General features: G+C 34.0%; 2 protein-coding genes and 1 long non-coding RNA gene across 9 annotated transcripts; 1 reads left to right on the top strand and 2 right to left on the bottom strand.

Annotated features, from left to right (window-relative positions):
- Positions 1–633: 633 nt before the first annotated feature.
- On the top strand, positions 634–17,515 carry LOC128895048 (laminin subunit gamma-1). Of its 2 annotated transcripts, XM_054157266.1 has the most exons (26): positions 634–762; positions 2,069–2,440; positions 4,171–4,429; positions 6,566–6,867; positions 7,284–7,489; positions 8,158–8,261; positions 10,326–10,514; positions 10,883–11,108; positions 11,375–11,631; positions 11,737–11,909; positions 11,971–12,103; positions 12,179–12,403; positions 12,705–12,893; positions 13,100–13,285; positions 13,367–13,569; positions 13,644–13,859; positions 13,919–14,189; positions 14,251–14,429; positions 14,509–14,639; positions 14,698–14,808; positions 14,951–15,149; positions 15,224–15,461; positions 15,549–15,724; positions 15,803–15,985; positions 16,140–16,257; positions 16,344–17,515. In XM_054157266.1, exons 2-26 carry the CDS (start codon positions 2,288–2,290, stop codon positions 16,577–16,579), a joined length of 4,863 nt encoding a protein of 1,620 aa, XP_054013241.1. In that variant the 5' UTR covers positions 634–762; positions 2,069–2,287; the 3' UTR covers positions 16,580–17,515. The 2 variants fall into 2 exon arrangements, with proteins under 2 accessions (XP_054013241.1, XP_054013242.1); XM_054157267.1 differs by lacking the exons at positions 634–762; positions 2,069–2,440; positions 4,171–4,429; ... (1 more) ...; positions 7,284–7,489; positions 8,158–8,261 and adding an exon at positions 9,243–10,191.
- LOC128895068 (uncharacterized) lies at positions 2,458–6,833 on the bottom strand. 3 transcript variants are annotated; one of them, XR_008461685.1, is made up of 5 exons: positions 6,713–6,833; positions 6,589–6,632; positions 4,478–6,108; positions 4,181–4,358; positions 2,458–3,314 (listed from the first exon to the last, which is right to left on the bottom strand). It is a non-coding gene; the product is annotated as an uncharacterized LOC128895068 (long non-coding RNA). The 3 variants fall into 3 exon arrangements; XR_008461684.1 differs by having other exon boundaries at positions 4,181–4,611; positions 4,808–6,108; XR_008461683.1 differs by having other exon boundaries at positions 4,181–6,108.
- On the bottom strand, positions 11,489–25,263 carry LOC128895062 (syntaxin-6). Of its 4 annotated transcripts, none has more exons than XM_054157298.1 (7): positions 24,958–25,263; positions 23,481–23,676; positions 22,375–22,470; positions 22,107–22,166; positions 21,057–21,289; positions 20,854–20,948; positions 11,489–11,628 (listed from the first exon to the last, which is right to left on the bottom strand). In XM_054157298.1, the coding sequence occupies exons 1-7, from the start codon at positions 24,990–24,992 to the stop codon at positions 11,615–11,617; spliced, it is 729 nt and encodes a 242-aa protein (XP_054013273.1). In that variant the 5' UTR covers positions 24,993–25,263; the 3' UTR covers positions 11,489–11,614. The 4 variants fall into 4 exon arrangements, with proteins under 4 accessions (XP_054013273.1, XP_054013271.1, XP_054013272.1 ...); XM_054157296.1 differs by lacking the exon at positions 11,489–11,628 and adding an exon at positions 17,711–17,926 and having other exon boundaries at positions 24,958–25,261; XM_054157297.1 differs by lacking the exon at positions 11,489–11,628 and adding an exon at positions 18,389–19,759.
- Between the last annotated feature and the right edge of the window lie 160 nt (positions 25,264–25,423).

The following is a 25,423-nucleotide window of genomic DNA, read 5'->3' as shown; positions in this document are numbered from 1 at the left end:
AGTCTCAAATAAATTCGTCTAAGTTGAAAATATATAAAACTGTTTAAATTGAATGATAATTGTAATAACTATATGTAAGAAATTGAACACAAAATATACGTAATGTATGTTAAAATATTCTGCGATTAATGTAATAATATTGTTATTTCCTTTTTGCATAAGTACACATACTTTTTCGTTATGTATTTTTGTATTTATGTTTAATTACGTATTTATATGTACTTATGTATATGCATATGTATTTATTACATCAGCTTGTATGATAAATGTATAAAATCTGTAGTCTACTGATAACATAATTACATTTATTTCTGTGTTATGTTAAAGAATTAAGAGATCAATTCTATCCTGAGTATTCGAATCAGTATCGACAAATTTCATCTACTGATTTTCAAAAATTTGTGGCTGCAAGAAGATGGAGTTTGAGAAACACTGGTTCCTACAGAACAAAGCATGAAATCCTATTATTATGTTATTGCAATTGTTCCCGCTTAAGACCTGTATCAGGTTGTCTTTTCCAAGCTGTGTCCTAGAGACAAAAGACTATTAAATAAAAATGTGGAAAACGGTGCCGTGAGCTTAAAAAGGTTAAGAACCACTGGTCTACCACGAGTGTCGGCGTTGTTACCACCACAAACACCCGGCATCAGCACACTCGACTTCCCCACAGCCCCACGAACTCCTCTCGTTCAGTTTCTCAGTATACTGTCGCGTGGAGAGAGCCTTTCTTCACGGTTTCCCAGTCTTCTATCGGTCGAAGAGGTTAGAACGAGAATTTATCATTTGGCTTAGAAAAATCTGCGTTACCTGGTGCGAGCGCCGTTAGTTGACGCACAAGTGAACGATTTCCTATTGGTTTTGTGTTCTATCCAATTGTGAATGTTAATTACCTGCAGATCTCGCTGGCTCTTTGTAAGATTCGCGTGATTTCTTTTCTTTATCCGGAAATTTTCAAACTAATATTTAACGTCGATTATTAATTTAGCATTGATAACGATGGTAAAGTAGCCTGCGCGCTTGAATTTCACTTTCGTAGATATTTTCTGTGATCTGTGCGCTGGAAAATCGTGTAATCGAATAGGATTGTATGCATATCGATATCACGTGATCTGATGTAGGTAGCGAGGAATGGGATTTTAAAAATCGTTAAAAAAAGAAAAAGTATGGCAATAATAATTGTTCAACTTTCGTGATTTTATAAGTTATACGTAGTTATTGGAACGAATGCCACCTGTGTAGTAATTTTATGTAGAAAAACATTTTGAATTAAAATTTTTGAGATTCTTGGGAAGTGTGTGCCTATTCATTTTCGTTTAAATGAAATTTCGATATTACCGCCTACATTCTCGATCATATTAGATCTAGAAATTAATTCTGTGCCTTTACGTTCAGTCGTCTGTAACTATAGTTTAAGTAAAAATATTTATTCGACATTTTGTTACGTTAAATTATCATTCTTCTAAATTCATAAACTGATTTCCGCTACAATTTATCTATATATAAGTCTCAACCTGATAGACATTGCAACTTATCTGTATACACATAAATCTCAACCTGAAATTCAGTGATCAGCAAATTTTGCTTATACTTGTTTTAACAGATTACATTTATACTTGATAATTATTACACGTAGAAATCATTTTTCTATTATTTCTTTTTTTATTCATAACTCTAGTCCAAACCTAAATATTTACCCTCCATTTTGATACATGGAAGTATCAACATAGTAATAAATTTGCTCTCTTGAAATATGTAATTAAAAGAAGATTAAAACTTGAGTTCTCATTTATAAATAAATGATAAGTTAACCTTAGAAAGGCATCGAATTAATTTTCACACCTAATACTTTCATTCCCACGAGATATAACTCTATTTACATTTGTCATTTTAGTAGTAATTACAAAATAAAATAATAACGCTCAAAAGAGAATATTTCGAGTTCGTTAATAAATTTCGCAAATCGCATCTGAATTTGTGTTTTTTTCTCTCTCTCTATTTTCTGCCATTCATTCGATGAAAGAAAGCAATTGGTATTCGATCGACTAATGTTGAGATTAATGAACGTTAGACAGATAAGAAGGCGAGGAACTGTTCGCGGAATGCGGCCTCGGCAACAAAAGTAAAAATTATTGCGGATTCCTTTGCCGATGGACCCGATCGAGTGCTCACCCTAACTTTCAACAAAATTCGAGAAAACGCGTGTGTTCCCAACCGACGGATCTACCGATCTCTGCAGAAGAAAGTGGACCGACGTTAAAACAAAGAGGGTCACCTAACATAGTTAAAAATGACGCGAGGAAGACACAAGAGGATGTTGCTGTTAGTTGTAATCTCCTTGGTGGTTGTAATTGCGGATCCAGAGCCTTCGGATGAACTTTATACTCGATACCTAAAATTTCCTGACGAAGACAAGTGTTACGATGATACAGGAAAACCGCAGGTTTGTAACCTTTACATCGTTAATTGTTATACAATCAAAAAGATATAAAGAGAGTAAGGAAGACAGGCCTCTAACTGTACCACACCTAAAAAGAGAAAGAAAACTGTGGTACTCTATCTGTCTTTGTCTACCAGCCCATCATGAACAGGCTCCTGTTTATTCTTAGTCATCGCAGTTACGGTTTTTATTTGTAGAATATTACTACATTAGGTTATCAAAGCGAGGTTCGAAATAACATCGTGTTTCAACGATAGGCGTAGGAAGATAAAGCTAGACAGACGTTCCAAGCGTGAAAGTATTTCGAAAATTAAAAAATTAAAGCAGCACTCTCTTTGTCTTTGTTTTATTTTCTAACAACGAACTTGGAGAGTATTTGACTGATCAATTTCACTTAAAGTTTATGTATAATTTCGTGCTTCAAAATTTCAAGGAAATATCATATACAAATTTTGATTTACATAACGTATACCACAATTACATTTACACTGCAAACAAAATAATAAGACTAATAGCGCTTTAATCCATATTTAGAATTCTACTTTAATTTTGAACTTTTTTTAGTGTGGTTAATCTTACAATTAGTTACAATGAATCGCAATTCCCCGAAATCCTGTAAAAAACAGTGCCATCTAGAGACCTTCAGCTACCACTAAAGAATTTTCCAGTGAAAATAATTTCTGAAACAATGAATAGTTGAACACAACTGATCCCCACTTGCGATGGTCCTATAGTAATCCTTTGTACTTGCTATAGTGTCACTTTGCACCTTTGCAAATGACTTTGACGCTTACATACATATTACATAAATTCTTCTCTATAAAAAATAATATCCAAAGAAACACTTAACACATGGACTCCTAATGTGGTCTTCCCCCTGAAAAAAAGAAACAAATGCTTTTGTATTACTACTCTACAGATTTACAAAAATGAAGAATGTCAATTTATTTATTTCGAATAATATATGAAATCTAGAGGAGATTAATTATTCGCTGGAAGAGTCCCACGATATAATTTTGTTTCCTTTTCGTTGCTTCGTTAAGAATTGAAACAGTAGTATTAGGTTGTCAAAAAAGTTTCTTTCGCGAGTTGCACTCAATTATTTTATGTGGTCGTGTTTATACAGGGTGTCCCAAAAATGTTGGAGGTCCTTGAAAGGGATGCTTCAGGAGGTGATTTGAAACAACTTTTTCCTATGCAAAAATGTCGGATGGGGTAGATATTATTTAAAAAAACCCGACTAATCAGAGCGCGCGGATACCGTTGGAGCGGTCGCGGTAGCGAAAGCTACGCGCTGAGCGGCCGCGTCAATGTCCTTCGATGCACGTCGAGTCACTTGTTCGCGTACGAGAGCGGCTACCTAGCGCGTAGCCATCGCTATCGCGGCCGCTCCAACGGTATACGCGCGCTCTGATTGGTCAGTGTATTCCGTTAATAACTCCTCAACGAAGCCTCGGACAACAATTTCGCTAAGGAAAAAGTTGTTTCAAATCACCCCCTGAATCACCCTTTTCAAGGACCTTCAACATTTTTGGAACACCCTGTATAAATAGACAATGTAATTTCATAGAGATTCATGTTGTAACAGTAATGGATCAAAATGAATCGTGCACAATTGAGTAATGTAATATAAAACATAAACTATTGTGCATGTATTTCTTATTAATAAAGCGAAAAATCTTTTGGGACAAGCTAATAATATGAAACATGTTTCTGAACGCGTTGTGTTGTAGAGGTGCATACCGCCTTTCGAGAATGCAGCTTTCAATGTGCCCATGGAAGCGACGAACACGTGCGGTCAGGACCGACCGACAGAATTTTGTAAACAGACGGGCGTCCAAAAGAAGTCCTGCGAGATATGTCGATTTGGCGACCATCCGGCCACATTCCTTACCGATCACGATAATAACGACAACGCGACCTGGTGGCAGTCGGAAACAATGTTCGAGGGAATCGAATATCCGAACCAAGTTAATCTCACTCTTCACTTAGGTACGATGCAATTATCAATACAGCAAATCAAAGATAACTCGTGTTTACTTGCTCTCAGGGTCGAATTAAGATGTTGACCTTAGGGATTACAGTCTGAGGGCCCCTCGTTAACTGGGAAGTCTCCAGAGATTTTGATTAGGAATGTTGAACCAGAGTATAAATATTAGGCGTAGACATTAATTCTGTGAATGTATATTGAATTATTTATAACTTTAGTTTAAGGAGAATTATAAATAACTGAATATAGAGCCAGAGAATTAATCTTTACACCTGATATATATTCTTAATTATTTATTTAAAAAAAAATTCAATTCGGTACCTTTATATTAATAATTAACAAAGTATATTAAACTTTGATTACATGTGTAAACACTGTACCTGTAGCCCAAAGGTCCACAAAATTTTAATTCACTGCTGCTTGCACTGGTTTCTCTGTAATCTAAGTTTTGTAATTTTGTTTGGATGACAACGATCGAGTTCATTCTTCGCGAAATTAGAATAGATATGCTCGACGAATCTCACAACCATAGATAAAGGGAGATTCATTCATCGGTACCAGCGATGAACTTTTAACACGTCCTCAATGTTTGTCGCTCTCTTTCTCCCATCCCCCTCTGGTCTTCTTTTTCCATTTTACTTCCTTATCAATCAGGATGCGTGCGCGATGAGATAACTCTCTGAACACGAACGATGAAGAAATACAAGCGAGCCACGAACTCCAGCGTGAATATTTTATTTTTCAACTGATTTCTTCGAGCAATCTGTTACTCTCGATTAGTTAAATAAAATTGTCTTTAATATTTATTTAATTTTTAAAAAATTTTCCCTGCATCTTATATACCTTAGGAGAATGTTTTAACCAATGTCAAGTATTATAACTCTAGCAGAGCTTGATATAATATTTTGTATCTGAAAAAAATACAGTCTTCTTCTGTGCAATTTAAAATCAATTAATTCATTGTTCTAAATATTTTTACTTAAACTATAATTATGTGTAATTGTAAACGCACAGAATTAATTTCTACACCTAATAAATTGCAAATACTAAAAAGTCGTTATCTACGTATAAACAATACAGTAGAATTAATCACTATGAGGAACCTAATCTTACTTCGAAGATTGCTAACGTTGCATCTTTCGAATCTGCTAATAGCGTGTGCCGTTAGCAAATAATCATCTCAACTCTACTTCGGAGTCGTGAACAATTTTCTCGCGTTGAATCCTGTTGGAATTATCATCGAATTTTTAACGTGAAACGATCGTTTACTATTAAAAAATACTTAACATTGAGTAACTGGTTTAAAAGCTCGAAGAATCTGGATAATAGTAGAACCTTCTTAAAAATGGAAAGTGTATAGAATCTCTGTCTGCGCGCCACATGTTCAGTTACGAAAGAATCAGACACTTGCACCCCGCTGGTTTCACAGTGGAGAATTGCAATGGCGTAGATCTTCGTGCCTTCTTCACAAATTCAATGTCAACTTTCCTTCAAATATAATAAATTTCAATTCGATTAATAGAAACACTGTAGAACACACGTGAAGCAATTTGAAGCACACTTATCTAGGCTTCTTCCCCTTTTTTCTTGATTTTCTTTAAAATAGATGTCACTGCAGGAAACATGCAATGGCGTAGAATTCGTTTCTTCCTCGATCACTTCGATGCTCCTTATTTCGACTCTATAAATTTAAACGAATTTGTTAGCAATTACTTTTATAATACTGCATGGTTCATGTAAAATATGTATTTTAATTTTATATTATGGATACAATCGAACGTGGCTGTAATATATATGAATGTGGCACGGAAAAGAATGAATGAGAGACACAATTCATATAATCTATAATTTTAAAACAACACATCGAAATTAATTGTATCACGACTACAAGTATATCGTAATTAATCCAATTATATAAATAGATATAGTATGCAGGTCTTTAAACATTTCTTTTGCTTTTCAAATCTATCCCTTTATCAAACATTTATAAATCGTTAAGAATAAATGTACGTCATCACTGATATAGCAAGTAGTTGTTATATAGACAAAATTTGATCCCCGCTACTTGTTCTAACCGAGTTTGATTGTATTTCGATTTTCATCTTTTTCACTTTCCTTTTAAACGAACATGATTCTAGGCAAGACGTTCGATATAACGTACGTCCGAGTGCTCTTCGAGTCGCCACGTCCAGAGAGTTGGGGCATCTACAAGAGGCAAAACGAGGATTCACCATGGGAGGCTTATCAGTTTTATTCCGCGAGTTGCAGAGATAATTATGCCTTACCAGATTCGAAGGAGACAGTGAAAGGGGACGACACCAGGGTTCTGTGTACTTCGGAATATTCCGATATATCACCCTTGACAAAGGGCGCTGTAGCCTTCTCTACTCTGGAAGGTCGACCTTCGGCTTACTACTTCGAAACAAACACGGCCTTGCAGGTATAACTTCCGCAGGCATGGAAAACATTTTCATCTATATAAAATTCGCTGCTGGTTAATTAAGGTTTCTTTTTGACATGTCTATAAACAGCAGCTTACAAATTAGAAAGTTCCTATGCTTTTCAAGTACAAAAGGTACAAAAGGTTTCTATTTGACATGTCTATAAACAACAGCTTACAAATTAGAAAGTTCCTATGCTTTTCAAGTACAAAAATTCATGTGTATTGCTGATAAAGCTACAACAAAAAATGTAATAAATGAAAACTCTTTGGGTCCAAAATTGAAATTCATGTTGTATGTTACCATTATCGATACACTGAATTATTGTTAAAAAAAAAATGGATAATTGAACATCTCAATGGTAATCATTGTAAATCAATGGCAAATAAATGGCAAAAATTGTTCTCATTTCAAGGATTGGGTCCAAGCGATAGATTTAAGGATCACTCTGGATAGGCTGAACACGTTTGGGGACGAGGTGTTTGGCGATGATCAGGTATTGAAATCCTACTACTATGCGATCGCTGACGTCGCCGTTGGAGCACGTTGCGCTTGCAACGGCCACGCTGGAGAATGTGTAAATAGCACAAGTGTAGATGGAAGAACTCGCAGAGTATGTAGGTAAGATAATTCGTAAATGTTAGACCTGAAAGCAAATATTGTTTCATTGCTTCCTAAGAATAATAATTTTCTTATCACTGGATTGCGGATTTTACGCATTTATGATGGAATAATAATATAATAAATAGATGCTAAACATAATCAAAACGTATATGCACTTATGTAAAACGAAATAATATTATTATATTAGATTGTCCAGAAAGTTCGTGCCAATTTCTAAGAAAAATTCAAAAACACGTTTGAATTTTAATATGTATTTATTGAATTACATAGGTGCCATTTTGTTCCACACCTTTCCACTTTTTAAGGGATGTATACATGTTATTTGTTTTCAACCACGATATATTCAGACCTGTACCACCTACCAAAAATCGACATGGACTTTCCGGACAACCCAATATTTATTGTAGAATATATTCAGTATATATTATGTACATTTTTTGTATGTTTTCCATATATGCCATAAATGCATAAATTCATTTTACTTTAAATAATCTTATGTATTCACCGAGTAAAATGTTAAATTTTGAATAAATTATAGTAAACGCAACAACAATTTGAAAATCACTGCCGTGTATTACCTCGTTAATTGTGAAGTTGCGTTTTTTTTTTTTCATTTATATAATGTATACTACTTTTATAATGTATATGTTAATTGTACTTTACAGATGCGAGCATAATACCGCGGGTCCAGATTGCAACGAGTGCTTGCCATTCTACAATGATGCCCCGTGGGGTCGTGCTACAACTACAAACGCCCACGAGTGCAAACGTGAGTATAGCAAATTATATTAATAATTATACAATAGTACTATTAACAATCTATTTGTCAACACTGGAGAGAAGGTAGTAATTCATTAAAAATGGAAAATCTCGAGTCGTTTCATAACCCTGTATACTTTGCAAAAGCGGGACTAATAAGTTCATCCATGAATTAGAAATTAGTTATTCAAATACAAATATACATATACAAATGGGTTGTATAGAGAATTGTGCATTCAACATTTTATAATCACTCTTTCTACCCCTTCCACTCTATCATATAATCTTCTGTTTTCTTTCATTAACATAGTATCTGTATTCTGAAGAGGACTACAATTATAAGGCCATCTTTACACAACTAATCTGTTTGAATAACAAAAATAGATATGATCCAGATAATTTGATATATATACATGAAATACCCAGCATACCCATGTTTGTATAGTAGAGTGTAATATACTGACTAAAAAATAACCACGTTGATAGAGCACGCGTTCGTGACTATGCGCAGCGAACACGTACGCTCGCCGTACATGTAGGCGATGAGAGAGGATATCTTTGAAAGGTCGGCATCCTGGTCAGTGTGTAGGTGGGCCTTGGCAAACCTGCTCTTCAAACGGCCGTTTTTCACCGTTCTATATCCGGTGACCAAATCGCATCGCTTGCCGTTACCATAAATTATATTTCCACTTAACAGTCGCTCGAGATTGTTATAAGAAACGTAATTGCTAATTTCATGTTTTACTTTGACGTTTCATGCACAGATAGAAAAAAGGTAACATTTGTGCGGTCTAAAATTATTTAGAAGCCATCATTTTATAGAGTGGGATAGGTCACTCGTAATAATAATTAATAATTATAATGCAAATATACAGATCTACTTGCCTCTGAACTATTTTTGGATGATCTATAGTATTCGCCTGTTTCTAGAGAAATTGTTGAAAATTAGAGTACAATTGTACTATCATTTTTCCATTTACAATTGATTTTTACAGATGTATCAATATTTTTAATTTAAAAAACAAAATTCTAAGGCCGTTTTAGAAAACCCTTAATGAACCTTTTATTAACAAAAACAGGTTTGTTTTTCTCTTAAATATTACTATTCTCCTCTCAAGAAGACTTAAAACTAAAAATATTTTCCCACTTTATTAATGATGCTGTCTATATTACCAATAAATGTAAATCCTACGACTAGTAACGATTAATTGATTACCGATAGATCTACCGAATTACGATCGTTTGTCGCCATGAATATGAAACATGCGAAGGTAGTAAGCATTTCTTTGGGATTATGGGTATCACCTTCTCGAGCCTGCCGAGGAGAGTTTGCGTTCACGATCACGTTGGCATTACCTAACCAGCTTTACCTTTTACGTTCATTGCTTGTTCTGAAGTGGGGATTGTTGGCAATGCAGGGGCACACAATGCAGCTTTTCTGTAGACCGCGAGAGCTCAGTGCTCAAGATACCGCGATACAAGCACACATTTATTTATTTATCGTGTTGATCGACTCGCACAATTACGCGATATCACGGACGCAATCGATCAAGGAAGGATCCACGCTGTTTTCTAATCGTGATACTGCGACGTTTCGTATTGAACGCATAGATCCCAATCGTTCCTCAACTCCTCAGTTTCTAAGCCTTTAATTAATTTTCCATCGTACCCGTAGGGTCTGATAACAGAAACTTTTCAATCTATAAATCATTCTAAACATTTCTTCGCGCGTGCCATCCGATGAGAATCTTTTAATCTCTGAAATGAATTCGTGCGTCAAGTGAGAATAATCCAAGTGCGTTATATTCTCGATTTTTAAGTATCTGCGATGGAGTGTTTCTTGTTAAAGGTGATGTTAACCGTGACTTTAATATTCGAAAATGTAGTGGTATCCACATCCTCGAGTTGGGACGGAAATCTGCCGTGGTATTCGGGGTCCAGTAAATATCTTGATTGTATTATTAACTTCTGAAAAAAAATGTACATCGTTAGCAAAGTATTTTGAATGAAGAAGCATTTTCCCTCGGTTACATTTATATTTCGATTCTGAGTTTGCTGTTTTGTTATTTTTCAGCCTGCAACTGCAACGGGTATTCGGAGAGATGCTACTTCGATAAGGAACTGTATAAGGCGACTGGCCACGGTGGTCATTGCCTGGATTGTCGAGCTAATCGTGACGGCGCGAATTGTGAACGTTGCCGGGAGAACTTTTATCAGCGTCCTGAAGACAGCTACTGCGTCGCTTGTAACTGCAACGAAATCGGTATAGAGATCGTTCTTCGTTAAATCGCGTTATGAATTTGAAAATTAATTTGTAATTTATTGTTATTTATTTTTATTAAGCAAGTAACTGCAACATACAAAGACAGTAGGATTAGAAACAAGCGAAAATGCGGTTTTTCGTTGTGCCTAAAGTAATATGAATCAGTATAGAACACAATATAAGAGTTAGAACATAAGAGATGCAATATAAGATAAAGAAGAGTAGCTTCAATTAGTAGGGCAGTCATTTGGTAATAGAAGCATCAAGGTTCAAGGTGGTCCAGACATCACATTGACAGATTTGATGGACACACTAAAAAGTAAAAAAACACAGTGTTAAAAAATAGTACTAATTGGATACAATTGCAGGTTCTAGAAGCTTACAATGTAACAGTGAAGGTAGATGCCAGTGTAAACCTGGCGTCACTGGTGACAAATGTGACCGTTGCGCGTCGAATTACTATAACTTTGGCTCGTACGGCTGCACTTCCTGCGAATGTGACATAGCTGGCTCCCTGGCAAATACACAGAGCTGCGACCCTGTCACTGGAACTTGCATCTGTAAAGAGAACGTCGAAGGGAAGCGATGTCGAGTGTTAGTGCAAATTGTAGAATTAAGATATCAGTAACACGGTAGAATTTTCATTGATATGTGAGAGTAAGACTGTAGAAATCTTATAGATGTATTGTCTACAGCTCCATGGAGCCTTCTTTAAATATAAACACATAATTTTTGTACCTCTACAAGATTTTCATAATTTTTACTTATTTTGACATATCAATAAGGAATATTTTAGACTTAACGATTAGAGTTATACACTTATTCTAATTATATTCACGTACACCTTGTCCTGCTAACAGATGTCGACCAGGATATTTCAATCTCGCGATGGACAACGAGTTTGGTTGCACGCCTTGCTTCTGTTACGGGCACTCCTCAGTATGTAGACCAGCGACTGGATATTCTAGAGTTCTAATCGAGAGTATGTTCGTGAGAGGAGCCGAACAATGGACAGCTACAGTGGCTGGTAACCCGATACCACTCCATTATGATCCTCTTACCCAAACGATATCTGCCACGGCACTGGACCGAGACAACGTTTATTTCGTTGCACCTGGTAAATATACGACCACACCGTGAACGAATCGCAATAACAAGTGTATGCACTTTTCTTGTACAATCTTTGAAACAGTATTAATAGAGAAAAATTGATTATGTGCAGATAGGTTCCTTGGCGATCAACGAGCATCCTACAGCCAAGACTTATCGTTCACGCTGAGAATCGGAGAAACTGGTCCCGCGCCTACTGCCCGCGACATAATACTCGAAGGAGGAAATGGTGAACAAATCACACAACCGATTTTTGGACAAGACAATCGTTCACCTACCGTGATGGTAAGTAAAACGACGAACTAACGAAATGCTTTAGGTCTAAATTGATCGCGATTCGTTACAGCCGCAAGAATATACTTTCAAATTGCACGAGCATCCTAGCTACGGATGGGAGCCACGTCTATCATCTAGAGCTTTCATGTCCATTTTATCGAATTTAACAGCCATAAAAATTCGTGGAACCTATACCCATCAAGGTAAGTCGATCAAGATCTTCGACAGAAGCGCTTTCGTTAATACAGAATTTAATGGATTTTATTTTGTTCCTTCAGGTAGAGGATTTTTGGACGACGTTAAGTTGGAGACAGCTCATCGTGGAGCTGCGGGTGAACCTGCCGATTGGGTGGAGCACTGTCAATGTCCAAATGGCTACGTGGGTCAGTTTTGCGAATCGTGCGCACCTGAGTTCCATCATGACCCACCAAATGGTGGTCCCTTCGCCCTTTGTGTCCCCTGCAACTGTAATGGCCACGCAGATATTTGTGAAGCCGAAACTGGTATTTATTTAGAATTTATGGTCGAACTTTGTCTTGAAAGAATATTCGAAATCAACGAATTCCTCTGTTCCCCCCAAAACAAATGAATATAAACTGCAATAAAGTCGTATATCCTTAACAAATATGTTGCTGAATTAACTTGAAACTTTCAGGAAATATTTTTAACGTGTACTTCAAGAAAATGTGAAAATCCCAAAATCGAATATATCCATGGTGAAGTGGGTTCGTCGATTTTGAATAATCTTAATTAATATTCTTTATCTTAATATTTACTTAAACCCTTCAATTGAATATATTTCAGGTCAGTGCATTTGCCAACATAACACGGCTGGCAGCAATTGCGAATTGTGTAAACGTGGATATTATGGCCACCCACTGAAAGGTACACCCGACGATTGTAAACCGTGTCCTTGTCCTGACAATGGACCCTGTATATTACTTGGCAATAAACCGGATCCGATTTGTTCCGAGTGCCCGTCGGGTAGAACAGGTAAAGACAGAACCTTTTTAACAGTGTTTTCGAAAGCAGGCAACGCGAACAATGTACATATAGCGTTTTACAATCCCAGAGGAGTTCGAAAGAATATTTTCGACGTGGACAATTTTTTTCAAATTTGTTCGGTAGTTGGGAAGGCACTGTTCTAGAACATTCATCTGATACCTTCGACGAAAAAACAATTATCCGTTAATTTTCAGGGCCTAAATGCGAAACATGCTCGGATGGATATTTTGGAAATCCCGAGAAGGGCATTGCTTGTCGATTTTGCGAGTGTAACAATAACGTTGACTTAAATGCCGTTCGAAACTGCAATCACGAAACTGGCGAATGTCTAAAATGTGTGAACAACACCGCCGGTTTTCATTGCGAGGAATGCCTTTCAGGTACACTATTTCTTGGTCGCAAGAATGATAGGTAAATTGTCATAGCGTCGAGAGTATGATACAATTGATATTTGCGTTTAGGATATTATGGAGACGCCTTGTCCGATCGTAAAGAAGACGGTTGCAAATTGTGTCAATGTTATCCACCGGGCACTCTTGAACTCGATGATGGCAGAGTAGCGCCTTGCGAGCAATTGACAGGCCATTGCAGATGCAAGCCTCATGTAATTGGTCGCAACTGCGATAAATGTGAAGAAGGATATTATCACATACTGAGTGGCGAGGTGCTTCAAGTTCTTATCTACGTAACAAGCATCTGTTACTTAAAACATATGATACCAATGTATACGTATTTCAGGGATGTGCGCCTTGTAATTGTGATCCCGAAGGATCTTACAATCGTACTTGCAATCCTATTAACGGTCAGTGTGAATGTAGACCAGGTGTCACTGGTCAACGTTGTGATGCGTGTCTTCCTTATCGATATGGATTCAGCAGAGAAGGTTGCAAGCAATGTGATTGCGATAATATCGGTTCACAAGATCTCCAGTGTGATGCTAGTGGGCAGTGTCCGGTAAGTCCTCTTAATCTAAACATTATCACCATAAAAATTAATCGATATAATTATTATAGTGTCTCACAAACGTGGAAGGAAGACGTTGCGATCGTTGCAAGGAAAACAAACATAACAGACAAAATGGATGCGTAGATTGTCCAGATTGTTACAATCTTGTACAAGATGCAGTTAACAGTCACAGGGAACGTTTGGCTGAACTAGAAAACACGCTCAGAAAGATTAACAATAGTCCAACCGTTATAAAAGACTCCGACTTCGACAAGGAACTACAAAACGTTCAAGATAGAGTGAAGAATCTTTTGAGGATTGCGAAACAAGGGTCTGGCAGTACGTATAGTTCGTTACTTCGTATCTTTCTTCAACGAAATTACAAACGAATATATTTTAGGTGAAAATAAAACCCTGGTGGAACAACTCGATGAACTACGCGATCAGTTGAATGAAATTGGACAAATCTCGCAAACGGTAGACTTGACAGCGTCTGATGCGTACAAAACTACTTCCGAGGGTATGATGAGCATCGACGAAGCAGAAAAAGTACTCGACAAGATACACGATCAGTTAACTGTAAGAATAGCATTTACACAGCTTTTAATAAAATTTTTAAAAACGAGAATAAGTTTACACGAAATTTATAAAACATCAGGAGGCAGAAGATTATTTAGCAACAGTTGGGGCAACGGCATTAATCGACGCGAAATCACGAGCGGATCAAGTTGGTCAACAAAACAAACAGATGACTTCAATCGCACAAAAAGCACGTGCATCAGCTGACATGTAAGTACTAAATAATATATAAAATTTTATCGTTATCTACATTGAGACTTATTTACAGAAATGTTGACGAAGCTAAGAAGATTCACGAACTGGCAGAACAAGCACGAAATACGACGATAGAAGCCTATAATCTTGCCAAGGCAGCTATTGCGAAAAGTACTAATTTAACGTACGTAATTATTATTTACATACTGATGTTTTACCTACGCTAAATGTTTCTACAATTAATAGTTTGTTGTGATTCCTAAGGTCAAAGATAATTGTTCTACTAAATAGTGTATATTTGTTTAGAAAATTTATTTAATTTTTAGCGAAGATATCAGAGGATTGAAGAATAAATTGGAACAATTGGAGCATCGCATGAACGAGGTGAAAAATCTTACCAGCATAGCGGCTACTAAATCGTCCGCTGTTTGGCAGGAAGCGTTAGATCTATTAATTCTAGATTTGACGCTTCCCGCTGTTGACATCAAGCAGTTGCAAAGTCAAGTTGCAGAGGTCAATAATGAGGTAAATTTCAATTTAAGATAAATCTTATCGATATTCATACAAACCTGCATGGTAACAAAAAAATATCATTACAGGGATTGCAATTAAAAGAGCAAGCACAATTGTTATTAGATCGACATGAAAACCTTATAAATGAAATGTTAGAAAAGGTAAATAAAAGCGAAGTATTGATAGATAGAGCGCAGGATCAACAGGCAGCTACTGCTGAACTTTTAGCAGAATTGGATGGAGCGAATGAGAGAGCAAACGATGCTGTAAAGCGAGGCGATCAAACTTTGAAGGAAGCTCAGGAGACGTTGAAAAAATTAAGCGGTATTTATCACTTTAGTTATTTTTATCAACGAGTATACTTCAAACGAATTACAATTGATCACCTTTAATTATGCTTTCATTCTTTAGAGTTTGATGCTGAGGTACAACGTGAACGTATTAAAGCTCAAAATGCTTTACAAGGTATAAGAGATATTCAGAAATTTATTGACAGTGCGAGGGAGCAAGCTATGGAAGCGGAAGAAGTATTGACCGGGTCGGAAGATTACGCCAAATATTCTCGTGAAATAGCACAGAATGCTCAGGTACGTTAACCATTCATTGAACGTGTGGCATAACACGAATTTTCATTTATTAAATGTAAAATACAATTTTTCCATTAGGCATACGCAGAGGAAGCTAGTGCAAACGCAAATGCTATTAGAACTGAAGCAAACAAGATTAAAGAGGAAGCACTTCGTGTAGGAAACGAAGCTGAAATATTACATCTGAGAGTTGACACCACGGATTCCATGATGGGAAAATATGAAATTCAAATTGGTCAGGATACAAACATCACAACGGAAGTAAGATATTAACCATACATAAAGAAATCGATATTAAATAATAATGTATAAAATCTTAGGAAAAGCTATTCCTTTCTTATTGACTTTTCCTGCCTACCTTTTCCTAATTTATTTAATTTAAGACTAGCGGATATACGTTATTCATCTTTTGCAGGCAAATCATAAAGTCGGCCAAGCTATAATCAACGTAACTTTAGCATCGCAACAAGTGGACAAAGCTCTAGCTGACGTTGCTGATATATTAAAAGAACTTGACAGTCTGCCGGAAATAGGTACATTTATTTCTTCTTATTGCTTAACTCCAAGCAATTTTTTTTGTTAAATCTATGATTCTAAATTGAAACCTTTTATTATTCAGATGATGCTGACTTAAACCGTTTGGAAGAACGTCTAGTGGCTGCTGAAAAGGAGATTGCAGGTGCAAATCTAGATCAAAGAATTCGATCGTTAACGGAAGCTAAGAACTTGCAAACGCAATGGGTAAAGAATTACGAAGATGAGGTTAGCAGATTACGAATCGAAGTCCAAAATATCGGTGACATAAGGAAAGTTTTACCTGTCGAATGTCACAATCGTTTACGATTGGAACCATAAATACAAACTATATCGTAAACTATATGATACTTAAAAGTGCGATCGTTCCATTTTTTTTTTCTTTCATATCACTAGAAGTGCCTTATGTGCATTTAAAAAACAAGAAGTGGACCAAGGAAGATACTAAATGTATGAATTATGTTTTAATATAGTAACACACAAATCGATCAAATTTCTGTCTAAAAACCAAAATGGTGCACTGTATATTACAGTTATATGCTCCTAAATCATAAACAAATATTTTCACTTGAACTACAAAATTAGAATAAAATTTTATAGAATTTAATGTCACATTAAGGAATCGTTAGGCGAGCAAGATGATAATATTATTTTTGCACTTATACTTAGATTATCTTATTTAACGAATCATTTAGAAATGTTTATGCATTTACTCTTAAAGATTAATTTCATTCGCGTACTCATACAAGTGATTACAATAACGAACACTATACCAAAGATTTTATATAGTAGACATATTTTCCCTCTGTTGTCATTACCAGGTCATATGCATTTTCAGTTCGTTTAACATCTTTGTAACACAATTTCTTTGTACTCGTGTACAAATGTGTATATAGTATCTATATACATTCATTTTATTGTAACTGTCATGTCTTTTAAGTCTTTTTTGTAAGTTCTATAAGAGCTTCCAGAGTTCCTCCGACGAAAAGGCAAGTGTTTTAATTTCCAATGTACAAAATTGAATGTATTACATTGTGTGACTTATTTATATGCTTGTAAGAGCAGAATAATGCATTACTTTTTCGTCGATGTTATATTAAACCTCGAAAAAGAACCATTTGAGTAATCTAAAGGAGAACAATAGAAGCCTAAATATATTTTACAATATATATCACCATCAAACTTTTTTATGTATAACACTTTTATAAAATATTGTTATATATCTAATACGAATAAAAAATTAACAATCGAACGATACGTGATGTAGTAATTATTTCATTTATAAAAACCTGTAAAAGCATAAAATAAAATAGATTAATAATAATGTTTATCCTTTCCTCAAATGCCAGGAGATATCAGAGTCGATAATAATTTCGTGGCAATATTTTACCGTTTTAAATTAATTATTATCTGCTCTTGGGAAAGGAAAATTCATAAAGACCCTGTCAAAAATATAATAACTGTAAGTATTTATTATAATGGATATCATAAAATATCAATAATTTGTTATTGAAACAGAATTTAACACATTCGACTAAATGCTATGAAGAAGAACCAATAATTCTTACGGACGCTAAGAAATTAAATGATTCACTTATATCATAAATAAAATTATTAGAAACACCAACATAGCGGTCAACACTCCAATGGCTACCCATTGTCTCCGATCTAAAACAAACGGAAAGTAACATCACATGCGTCACTTATCAAAAAAGACGTTAGAATCAAATGATTTTATCGCTGTTCTATAAACAGTGATAAAATTCAACCAGTGAAATACATACTGTATAAGAAAAATCAATGCATATATATTTGGCCCTTCTTCAAACAGTAAACATTAGTACATTATTTTGAACATGCATTTTTTCAACAAGCTTTTCGTAACAATGCAATGGGAAATTTAAATTGATACTCTGCACTCAAACGATGACTTATAAATTGGATATTTTTAATGAATTAGAATAAAACTAACATATTTTGAATTTTTGTTCTGAAGAAGAAATTCGAGTGCATAGGATCAATATTTTAAACTATTTTAGTATTTTAAATAGATCCTAATAAAACACGAAGAGAGTTCAAGTTATTTGTAACGAATGATTAGTAATTGCAAGATTAATTAAGTTGTGAAGCTCCAAAAATAATAATTCTTATATGTATTAATCTTTTTTGTATACATATAAATTATCTTCATATAAACAGACATAAGCAAAAATTAAGAAAAACAATACACCTATAAACGCACATTCATAAATATATTCCAAGTGGAAAAGCTTATATTCCATGATTGAGAGACTTTGTACTACTGATTAAGTTTCAAAACAATTGAACACAATTGTTACAATGAAATTATTGAAAAGCAGAATTCTCTCAAGCACAGAATTTACCGTAACGAGTTCTTATGTATATAATATTATTGCTGTAATTGTCATTTGAGTGGTTTTAATGGATCAGGAGTTTGTGGTACTTTACAGCAACGTGTACAGTATAAATAAAGTCGCAAATTTTATTCATCTGTATCTGTTTTCACAATTGGTCATTAAGAGAAATAATATAAAGTATATCTTTTCATTTTAGATTTTAGTTACATGCTAGAATAAACAATCTCTTTTATTAGGAATTCACAATGTCATCTTATTAACATTCTTCTAACAATGGAATAACTGTTTTGTTAACTAATCTTTCAATTTTTTTTCTTTCTAACTCTCAATTCTAATCTTTCTATAATTGAGCTTCTAATTGCAACCCTCTTATCTCGTGAATGATGAACAATTTTGTTCGCATTGAGCAACAATCAACCAGCAGTCACCATACATACAAATAATGGTATTTTTTATTTTTTTTTTATTTTTTATTTCAACATTTTCTTCTTTCAAACGTTATATTTTCATTTACATTCATTACACACATAAATTGACTGGTATTTTCGCAAAATACCATGTGAATATACCACAATATTGTGTACTAAACTATTTTCATCTACGCATCAATTAATACAGTAATATCACATGTTGTACACATTGGAAGTAGAAGTATCAGAGGTTTTAAATCATACTGAAAATGTTTCTCTAATATTATATTTATTTATCTCTATGTCTATTTTGTTAAAATTCTCTTAGGCACAAATTACTTGCGCTACTTTTCTTGCTTTGACACTTGCCTTACAATATTTGGCATAACTTTGTTAAATCTGATTGTAAATGAAGTACTTAAATATAATCCATTATCTGTCTATAGATTTTTGATGTACAATGATTTAACAATATATCTCTGGTGCTCTTATCGAATTGCAACGAACTACACTTGTTGGTGTCTATTGTACTACATATGTAATAGTTATTTACGACTGCAACTGGTCCATTTTGATACTATTTTTTTGGCATTTACTTAATTTAAACAAATATCAAATTTCTGCGAATTGTCAATTTCTTAATTGTTTGTATGCTCGCATAGACTTTGACAATCGCATTAATAAAAGTTAGTATTCTTTGCCTACATTTATCCCTATTGCGATAAAAATATAAGCAAATATAACGCTTATAATATACTGTGTTGAAATGTAAATTATGTAAAGAAAGCATAGAGAATGAATAGGGTTTTGAAATATAAATTTATAAGTTCCTGTCTTCATTGTTATAGAATTTTATAGTTTATATATTTTAAATAAAATAACACAGGAATATACCAATATTCAGGTAATAATTACTACTATATATCTGTACTAATTATTACTTTTATTTTATGTTGATAACATATTTTATCTATACTATTAACATTCTCTTAAGACTTTGATTACTTAATATTTTTTTAAATAAGATGAAAATATGTTAAATAATGTGCGAGTTTAGTATTTAATTGTGATCACATAATTTTTTCGAACAAACGAAAAAAGCAAATGAAAGAACAGAAATGAAAGCATAAATACTTTTTTTTGTGCACGCATCAAGAATGCAAGAAGTATTTTGGGAAGCTGATTTCAATTTATGTATGCGGAATGGTGAAATAAAAAATATATTTTATTTACTTTAATTGTTATTTTAATGAGACTTCTACCTTTCAATAAATCATTCCTTGGATTAATCACATGTTCACACAATCCTACACATGTTTAATAAAAAAAATTCAAAAATAATTAAATGGAAACAGTGCTAAGTATTAGTTTCAATTATTTTGAAAAGTGTACAGGAAAATAATTTGTTAATTAATGATACTGAAATGCAATGTTATTGTAAAGATAAAGTAAATAACCAATGGCAGATTTATTTCAAAATCCCATAATTTTTCAGTAGAAGCTTTAAATTTTCATTAGTTCCGCATCAAATGGAAAGTGAGTATAAGTAATAATATTCAATTCGTATTACAAATGATATTAGATAAAGTAAATAGTTCAGGAAAGGAATATAAATACTATTTCGATTTTATTAATGTACTGAATAATTATGGTAGAATTGTGCTAATGGTACCTATTTAATCTCCTGAACATAAAAAACAATTAGTTATCGTGTTCGATAAGGATGATAGAGAAGAAGGTTTAGAGGCAAGATCAGAAACACTAGATGTTGCAGTAGTAGGAGCAGGAATATAATTATTATAGTTACCATTACTCATATGAAGAACTTTGGCCATTTTTTTCATTGTTGCATCCAGTTTAGAATCTGTCACCTCTAGCTCGTTACCAAATTCATCTAGCATACTGAAATATACAACATTTACATGGAAATAGTTTATTCAGAGATTTCAAGAGCAAGAAGAGATGTTTAAAGATTCATCTGTATACAAAATTATTAGTTAATAAACTTACACTGCTTGTTCATCTAATTCAGTATTGATTTGTCTGGATACTGTCTTAAGAGATCCAATACTTTCTCCTATCATGTCCAATTGTTCATCCTGTTGCCTCATCATATCGTCCTGTTGTTGCAATGTATCCCCCAAAAATTGTCTATTCGGACTATCGATTTCATTTTCCAATTTACTGTACTTAGTTGTACCATGGTTGACAGGAACTCGATCAGGACTGTTGTCTAAATGTGGCTGTGATACAAATAAACAATAATATCAAATTAGGAAAGAGCAAACTGGTTACATTAAATGGTTCATAAAGATTTTATTACTAGATTACATAGTTACAGAGACCATAAAATGTCTATAAAAATATAAAAATATTGATATACTACAATAAAAAATATTGATTTACCATATAATTCATTCTCATCTCTCTAATTTTTGACAAACAAACAAGTTTTTTAAAATTTATATCTCATTTCAATTGGTGCTAGTATATTCATGAAACCATAAACAAAAATGTACGTAAAGTAAAAAATAAATACACGGGAATGTCACATTATCCGAATAAAGACGTCAGACGTCAAAATAATTCACAATAGTCATGTCAAACAGAGTATCGAGAACATTAATGACTTGATGACAAACGCAGCAGTAAAAGCTTGAGACGCCATATTGGATTTCCCCTACCATCTGACGCGCATGCTCCGTGAGTACTTGCTCGAAATTTCGAATAATTTTAAGGGTTTAACAAAAGATGACTTAAAGGATACGTAATAACGAGCAATTAAAGGTGATCAAATCACAGCTGATTAGTATTATCGATAATTTGATAGTTACTCACAGATGTTGCAGCCTGCGCGATTTTATTTTACGAACGCAATTTAAAGACGCGCAGAATACATTAATTCGCATAAACTTTTACTTCTGGTACGCATTGATTAATTGTATTCATGATAAATTGTGTTACTACGAAACAAAGTGTAAACGCAGAAGTTGAGAACATATTATATAGTCAGATGAAGTATACTTCTGTATTTTTAAACAATATTTAAATATAACGAACCTGTCTTGCTGTACTGTCGCGGTCCCGGCCTCTACTTAAATTCATCTTATCCTTCATGATCTATAACAAGTCAATTATAAAATCTGTTAATAAGTTGGATTATTTTAAAAACTTAAAATAATTTAATGCAGTCAACTTGATTAAAAATTGCACATTACACTTTATATACAGAATATTGTTTATCTTTAAATGTTATTCAAGATTTTCATCTAAAATATTTATCAAAAACATTAGTTGAAAGAAAAGTTAGAAACGTAACACATATTACCTTCACTTCCTCTCGTGTTTGTTCAATAAAACTGCGTTGGACTGTTAACTCCTTATTATCTATCTTGAATTTTGTCGGGTTCTTTTCTACGATACGTATATAGTCATGCGGATAATTAAGGATAATATCAAACATAGTAAATAAAATATAGAAAATTAACATTCAGTTTGCACTTGAACTAGAATTTGTAATTGCGACGAATTCCAGACAAAATTTTGTTAACTTCAAATTAGCCACATTTCTTAAAGTTTGTTAACAATGTTGTACAGAGTTCAATTTAATGTTCTATAATTCTCTAACTGCGAAGAGCGTATATATCTGTCTCCGAAAATTGAACTCAGAGAAATGTTGAAAATCGTTAAATAGATTTTTAAAAAACATCACCTTTTAGAGAATGATAAGACAAAACGTTTTTATATTACAATTTATTCATTTCACGTTTAGTTTCAAAAATTAAAAATTAAAATTTCTTCATTTAGAATTTCAGAAAAGAGGAGTTATAAGATTTAAGTTTTTATTTTTGAAATTAAACATTCTATGAATAAACTGTAAATATAAAAAAGATTCGTCTTATCATTCTCTATAGGGTGATATTTATTAAAATTTGATTGTTTTAGAGGCACGCCCCTTAGAATTTCCAACAAAAATCGTTCCGCAGTCAAAGAGATAATATTAATAATTTGTTCAATTGCTTCATTTTCGAATGTGTATTTCACTTAACTTTCATCCGTAACATTCACTAATTAAATCCAACGTTTTATATACATACTAGTAGTAGCTTGTGTAAATGTAACTTTTTTGCTGGATAAAGTGAATAAATCGTATATATCTTTAAATTGCATAGGATTAATATATCGCGTATAATTTATACGTGCATTAAACGCCACGTCACCCACATATGGGTGACGGAGCTTTTTACTAAAGAACTTCAATAAATAATTTAAAGGACCATTGATGAAAGCAAGTCTGGATAGTATTCGTTAATTTTAATGAGAATTAAAAAATAAGTAATACGACAAATATTAGATTCTATAGTTTCTAATTGTCTCGAGACGAAATTTTAGTTCTGTGGAGACTTTAGTTCTGTCATCGTATTAAAGGATATGAATCGTGTCCTCTAGATCATCCAAATCCCATTCGATCGAACGCAATGCTTTCCGTAATTCCGTAGTCGTCCACTCTAATTCGTCGCGCGAGATTGGGATTCCCCCACTCACACTAGGGCTTGTGACAATAACATCCTGCAATTCCGTCCAGCGGCCGTATAAACCGCGATTTTTATTTAGGGCCTTACAAACTTCGCTAAAAGGAACAGAAGAATTATTCAGTAACAAAGAAAACACGAAACGATAAATTTCATTAGTAATAGCTACGTACTATTTCGTTCGTAAAAGTTCTTTTATCCCCTTACGTTGAAACGTAACGACCATTGTGAAACGAGTGAGATGAAATAAAACGTGATTATTCGTCAAATCAAATTAATCAAATTATTTAATAATTCGGAATGAAAATTTCCATTTATTCATTTCTTTCGTTTTACTTTGTCGATATATGTTGGTAGCAATCTTATGTGATAAGATACGTATTGCATAAATAATTAACATAATCGTAAATTATGTGAATCTAGTAGAGAAGCGTTACGTAACCATACAAAAACTTCTACTAGAAGGCAAATAATTATTTCTACTTTCCGAGAGAATGGATTCCGAGTTTTGACGAAATTTCGAATTTTGCTTTTCTTGAAAGTTCTGGTAACGTTAGTTGAATTAGCGATTTCAATCAATCAACGCTGAATTTTTTTAGCAATAGGCATAACAATTATACGATATTAAAATAATACATTGTATATTTATGTTTTCAAAGATTACTCTAAGATTATAATTCTTCTCAACGATAAGTGAAACAATCGCAAAATAGAAAATAGATACCGAGATATCGATAAATCGTAACTAATCTCGATGGAAAAATATAAATTACTCACACAGTCAATTCATACTTAAGTCGAAGTAATAATAAAAATATCAAAATATATATCGTCAGTTATTTTCTCACAATAAAATAATCTATCGTGAATTTGTATTCGTATATTTCACAAACTCTCTAGAACAACTGAAATGAACTTACTTTACTTAAACGAACAATAAAAATACATCAAAACTAATCTGAAGCATTGCGAAAAAAGTTCAACGTTACTTAAGATAAAAATAACGGAGTGTAATTAATACAACAAACGAAGGAATGTATATAAAAGTTAAGATTAGAGGTGTCTATAATATATGCATGTCGCGATAAGATTTCGTACAAAGGACTGTTGTTAAACGCGTGTGTCGAGTGTCGCGAAAGTGTAATTTTTATTTAAAAAACATCAAAGGCAAGGTCTCTTTGTAATTCAGCTCGCGACTATTCTTAAAGGGCCGACGTATACATATATACAGGCAGCAATGTCGCGAAAGAAACAACAAAAGTTCAAACATGACAACCGTGTAAACTCGCTACCATCGAAATTATACGGTTGTCGACGTATTGTATAGTCACGATATAAGCGATAAAAGGGTTCGTAATATCGTGTAATGTTTTACTTACTCCTTGACGACAAAGAACGGATTCTCCAGCGTCATTCCTTCTTTTAATTTAAAGAGGTGGTCTTTCTCGCCGCCTCACGGCACCCACAGGAATACGTATGCGCGATTTGCCGATCATCGGTAGAAATTCCGAAGGATCTCGCCAAAGCACCGATATACCCTCGGAAAACGATGACAATATAATCGAATTGACACTTGTGCTCGCGCCCCACTGTTATGCTACCATGCGTCCTAGTGTATTGTGACGTCTGCTCCGACTCTTCCTGCAGACGACTATTTATTCGATTTTAACGTTCGTGCGCAAACACGCCTCTCTAAAAGCCAACTGTAATATTGATTTCACGTCGAAATGCTTAAAGCGAAGTTCACAGCTACTGGCCCAGCGAGCAACCAATCAGGGAGAAGCATCTCACGCTGGCCTATGACAGCGCCTCATGTGACACGGTTCAGAACTAAATAGTGGTGAA

The sequence above is a fragment of the Hylaeus anthracinus genome, unplaced genomic scaffold (genome assembly GCF_026225885.1).
Source record: "Hylaeus anthracinus isolate JK02 unplaced genomic scaffold, UHH_iyHylAnth1.0_haploid 4, whole genome shotgun sequence".
Taxonomy (NCBI): domain Eukaryota; kingdom Metazoa; phylum Arthropoda; class Insecta; order Hymenoptera; family Colletidae; genus Hylaeus; species Hylaeus anthracinus.
This window is presented reverse-complemented; position numbering and strand designations above follow the sequence as displayed.

What these genes read in the sequence shown, in the direction of transcription:
- LOC128895062 (XM_054157295.1), bottom strand. Translation starts at nt 24,992, where the DNA reads ATGACGCTGGAGAATCCGTTCTTTGTCGTCAAGGA. An exon ending in AAACACGAGAGGAAGTGAAG is followed by an intron (nt 22,167 to 22,374) that starts GTAATATGTGTT and finishes GACTTGTTATAG; the next exon opens with ATCATGAAGGATAAGATGAA. An exon ending in GAATTAGATGAACAAGCAGT is followed by an intron (nt 20,949 to 21,056) that starts GTAAGTTTATTA and finishes TGTATATTTCAG; the next exon opens with TATGCTAGATGAATTTGGTA.
- LOC128895048 (XM_054157266.1), top strand. Translation starts at nt 2,288, where the DNA reads ATGACGCGAGGAAGACACAAGAGGATGTTGCTGTTAGTTGTAATCTCC. An exon ending in GTGCCCGTCGGGTAGAACAG is followed by an intron (nt 12,894 to 13,099) that starts GTAAAGACAGAA and finishes GTTAATTTTCAG; the next exon opens with GGCCTAAATGCGAAACATGC. An exon ending in ATCACATACTGAGTGGCGAG is followed by an intron (nt 13,570 to 13,643) that starts GTGCTTCAAGTT and finishes TACGTATTTCAG; the next exon opens with GGATGTGCGCCTTGTAATTG.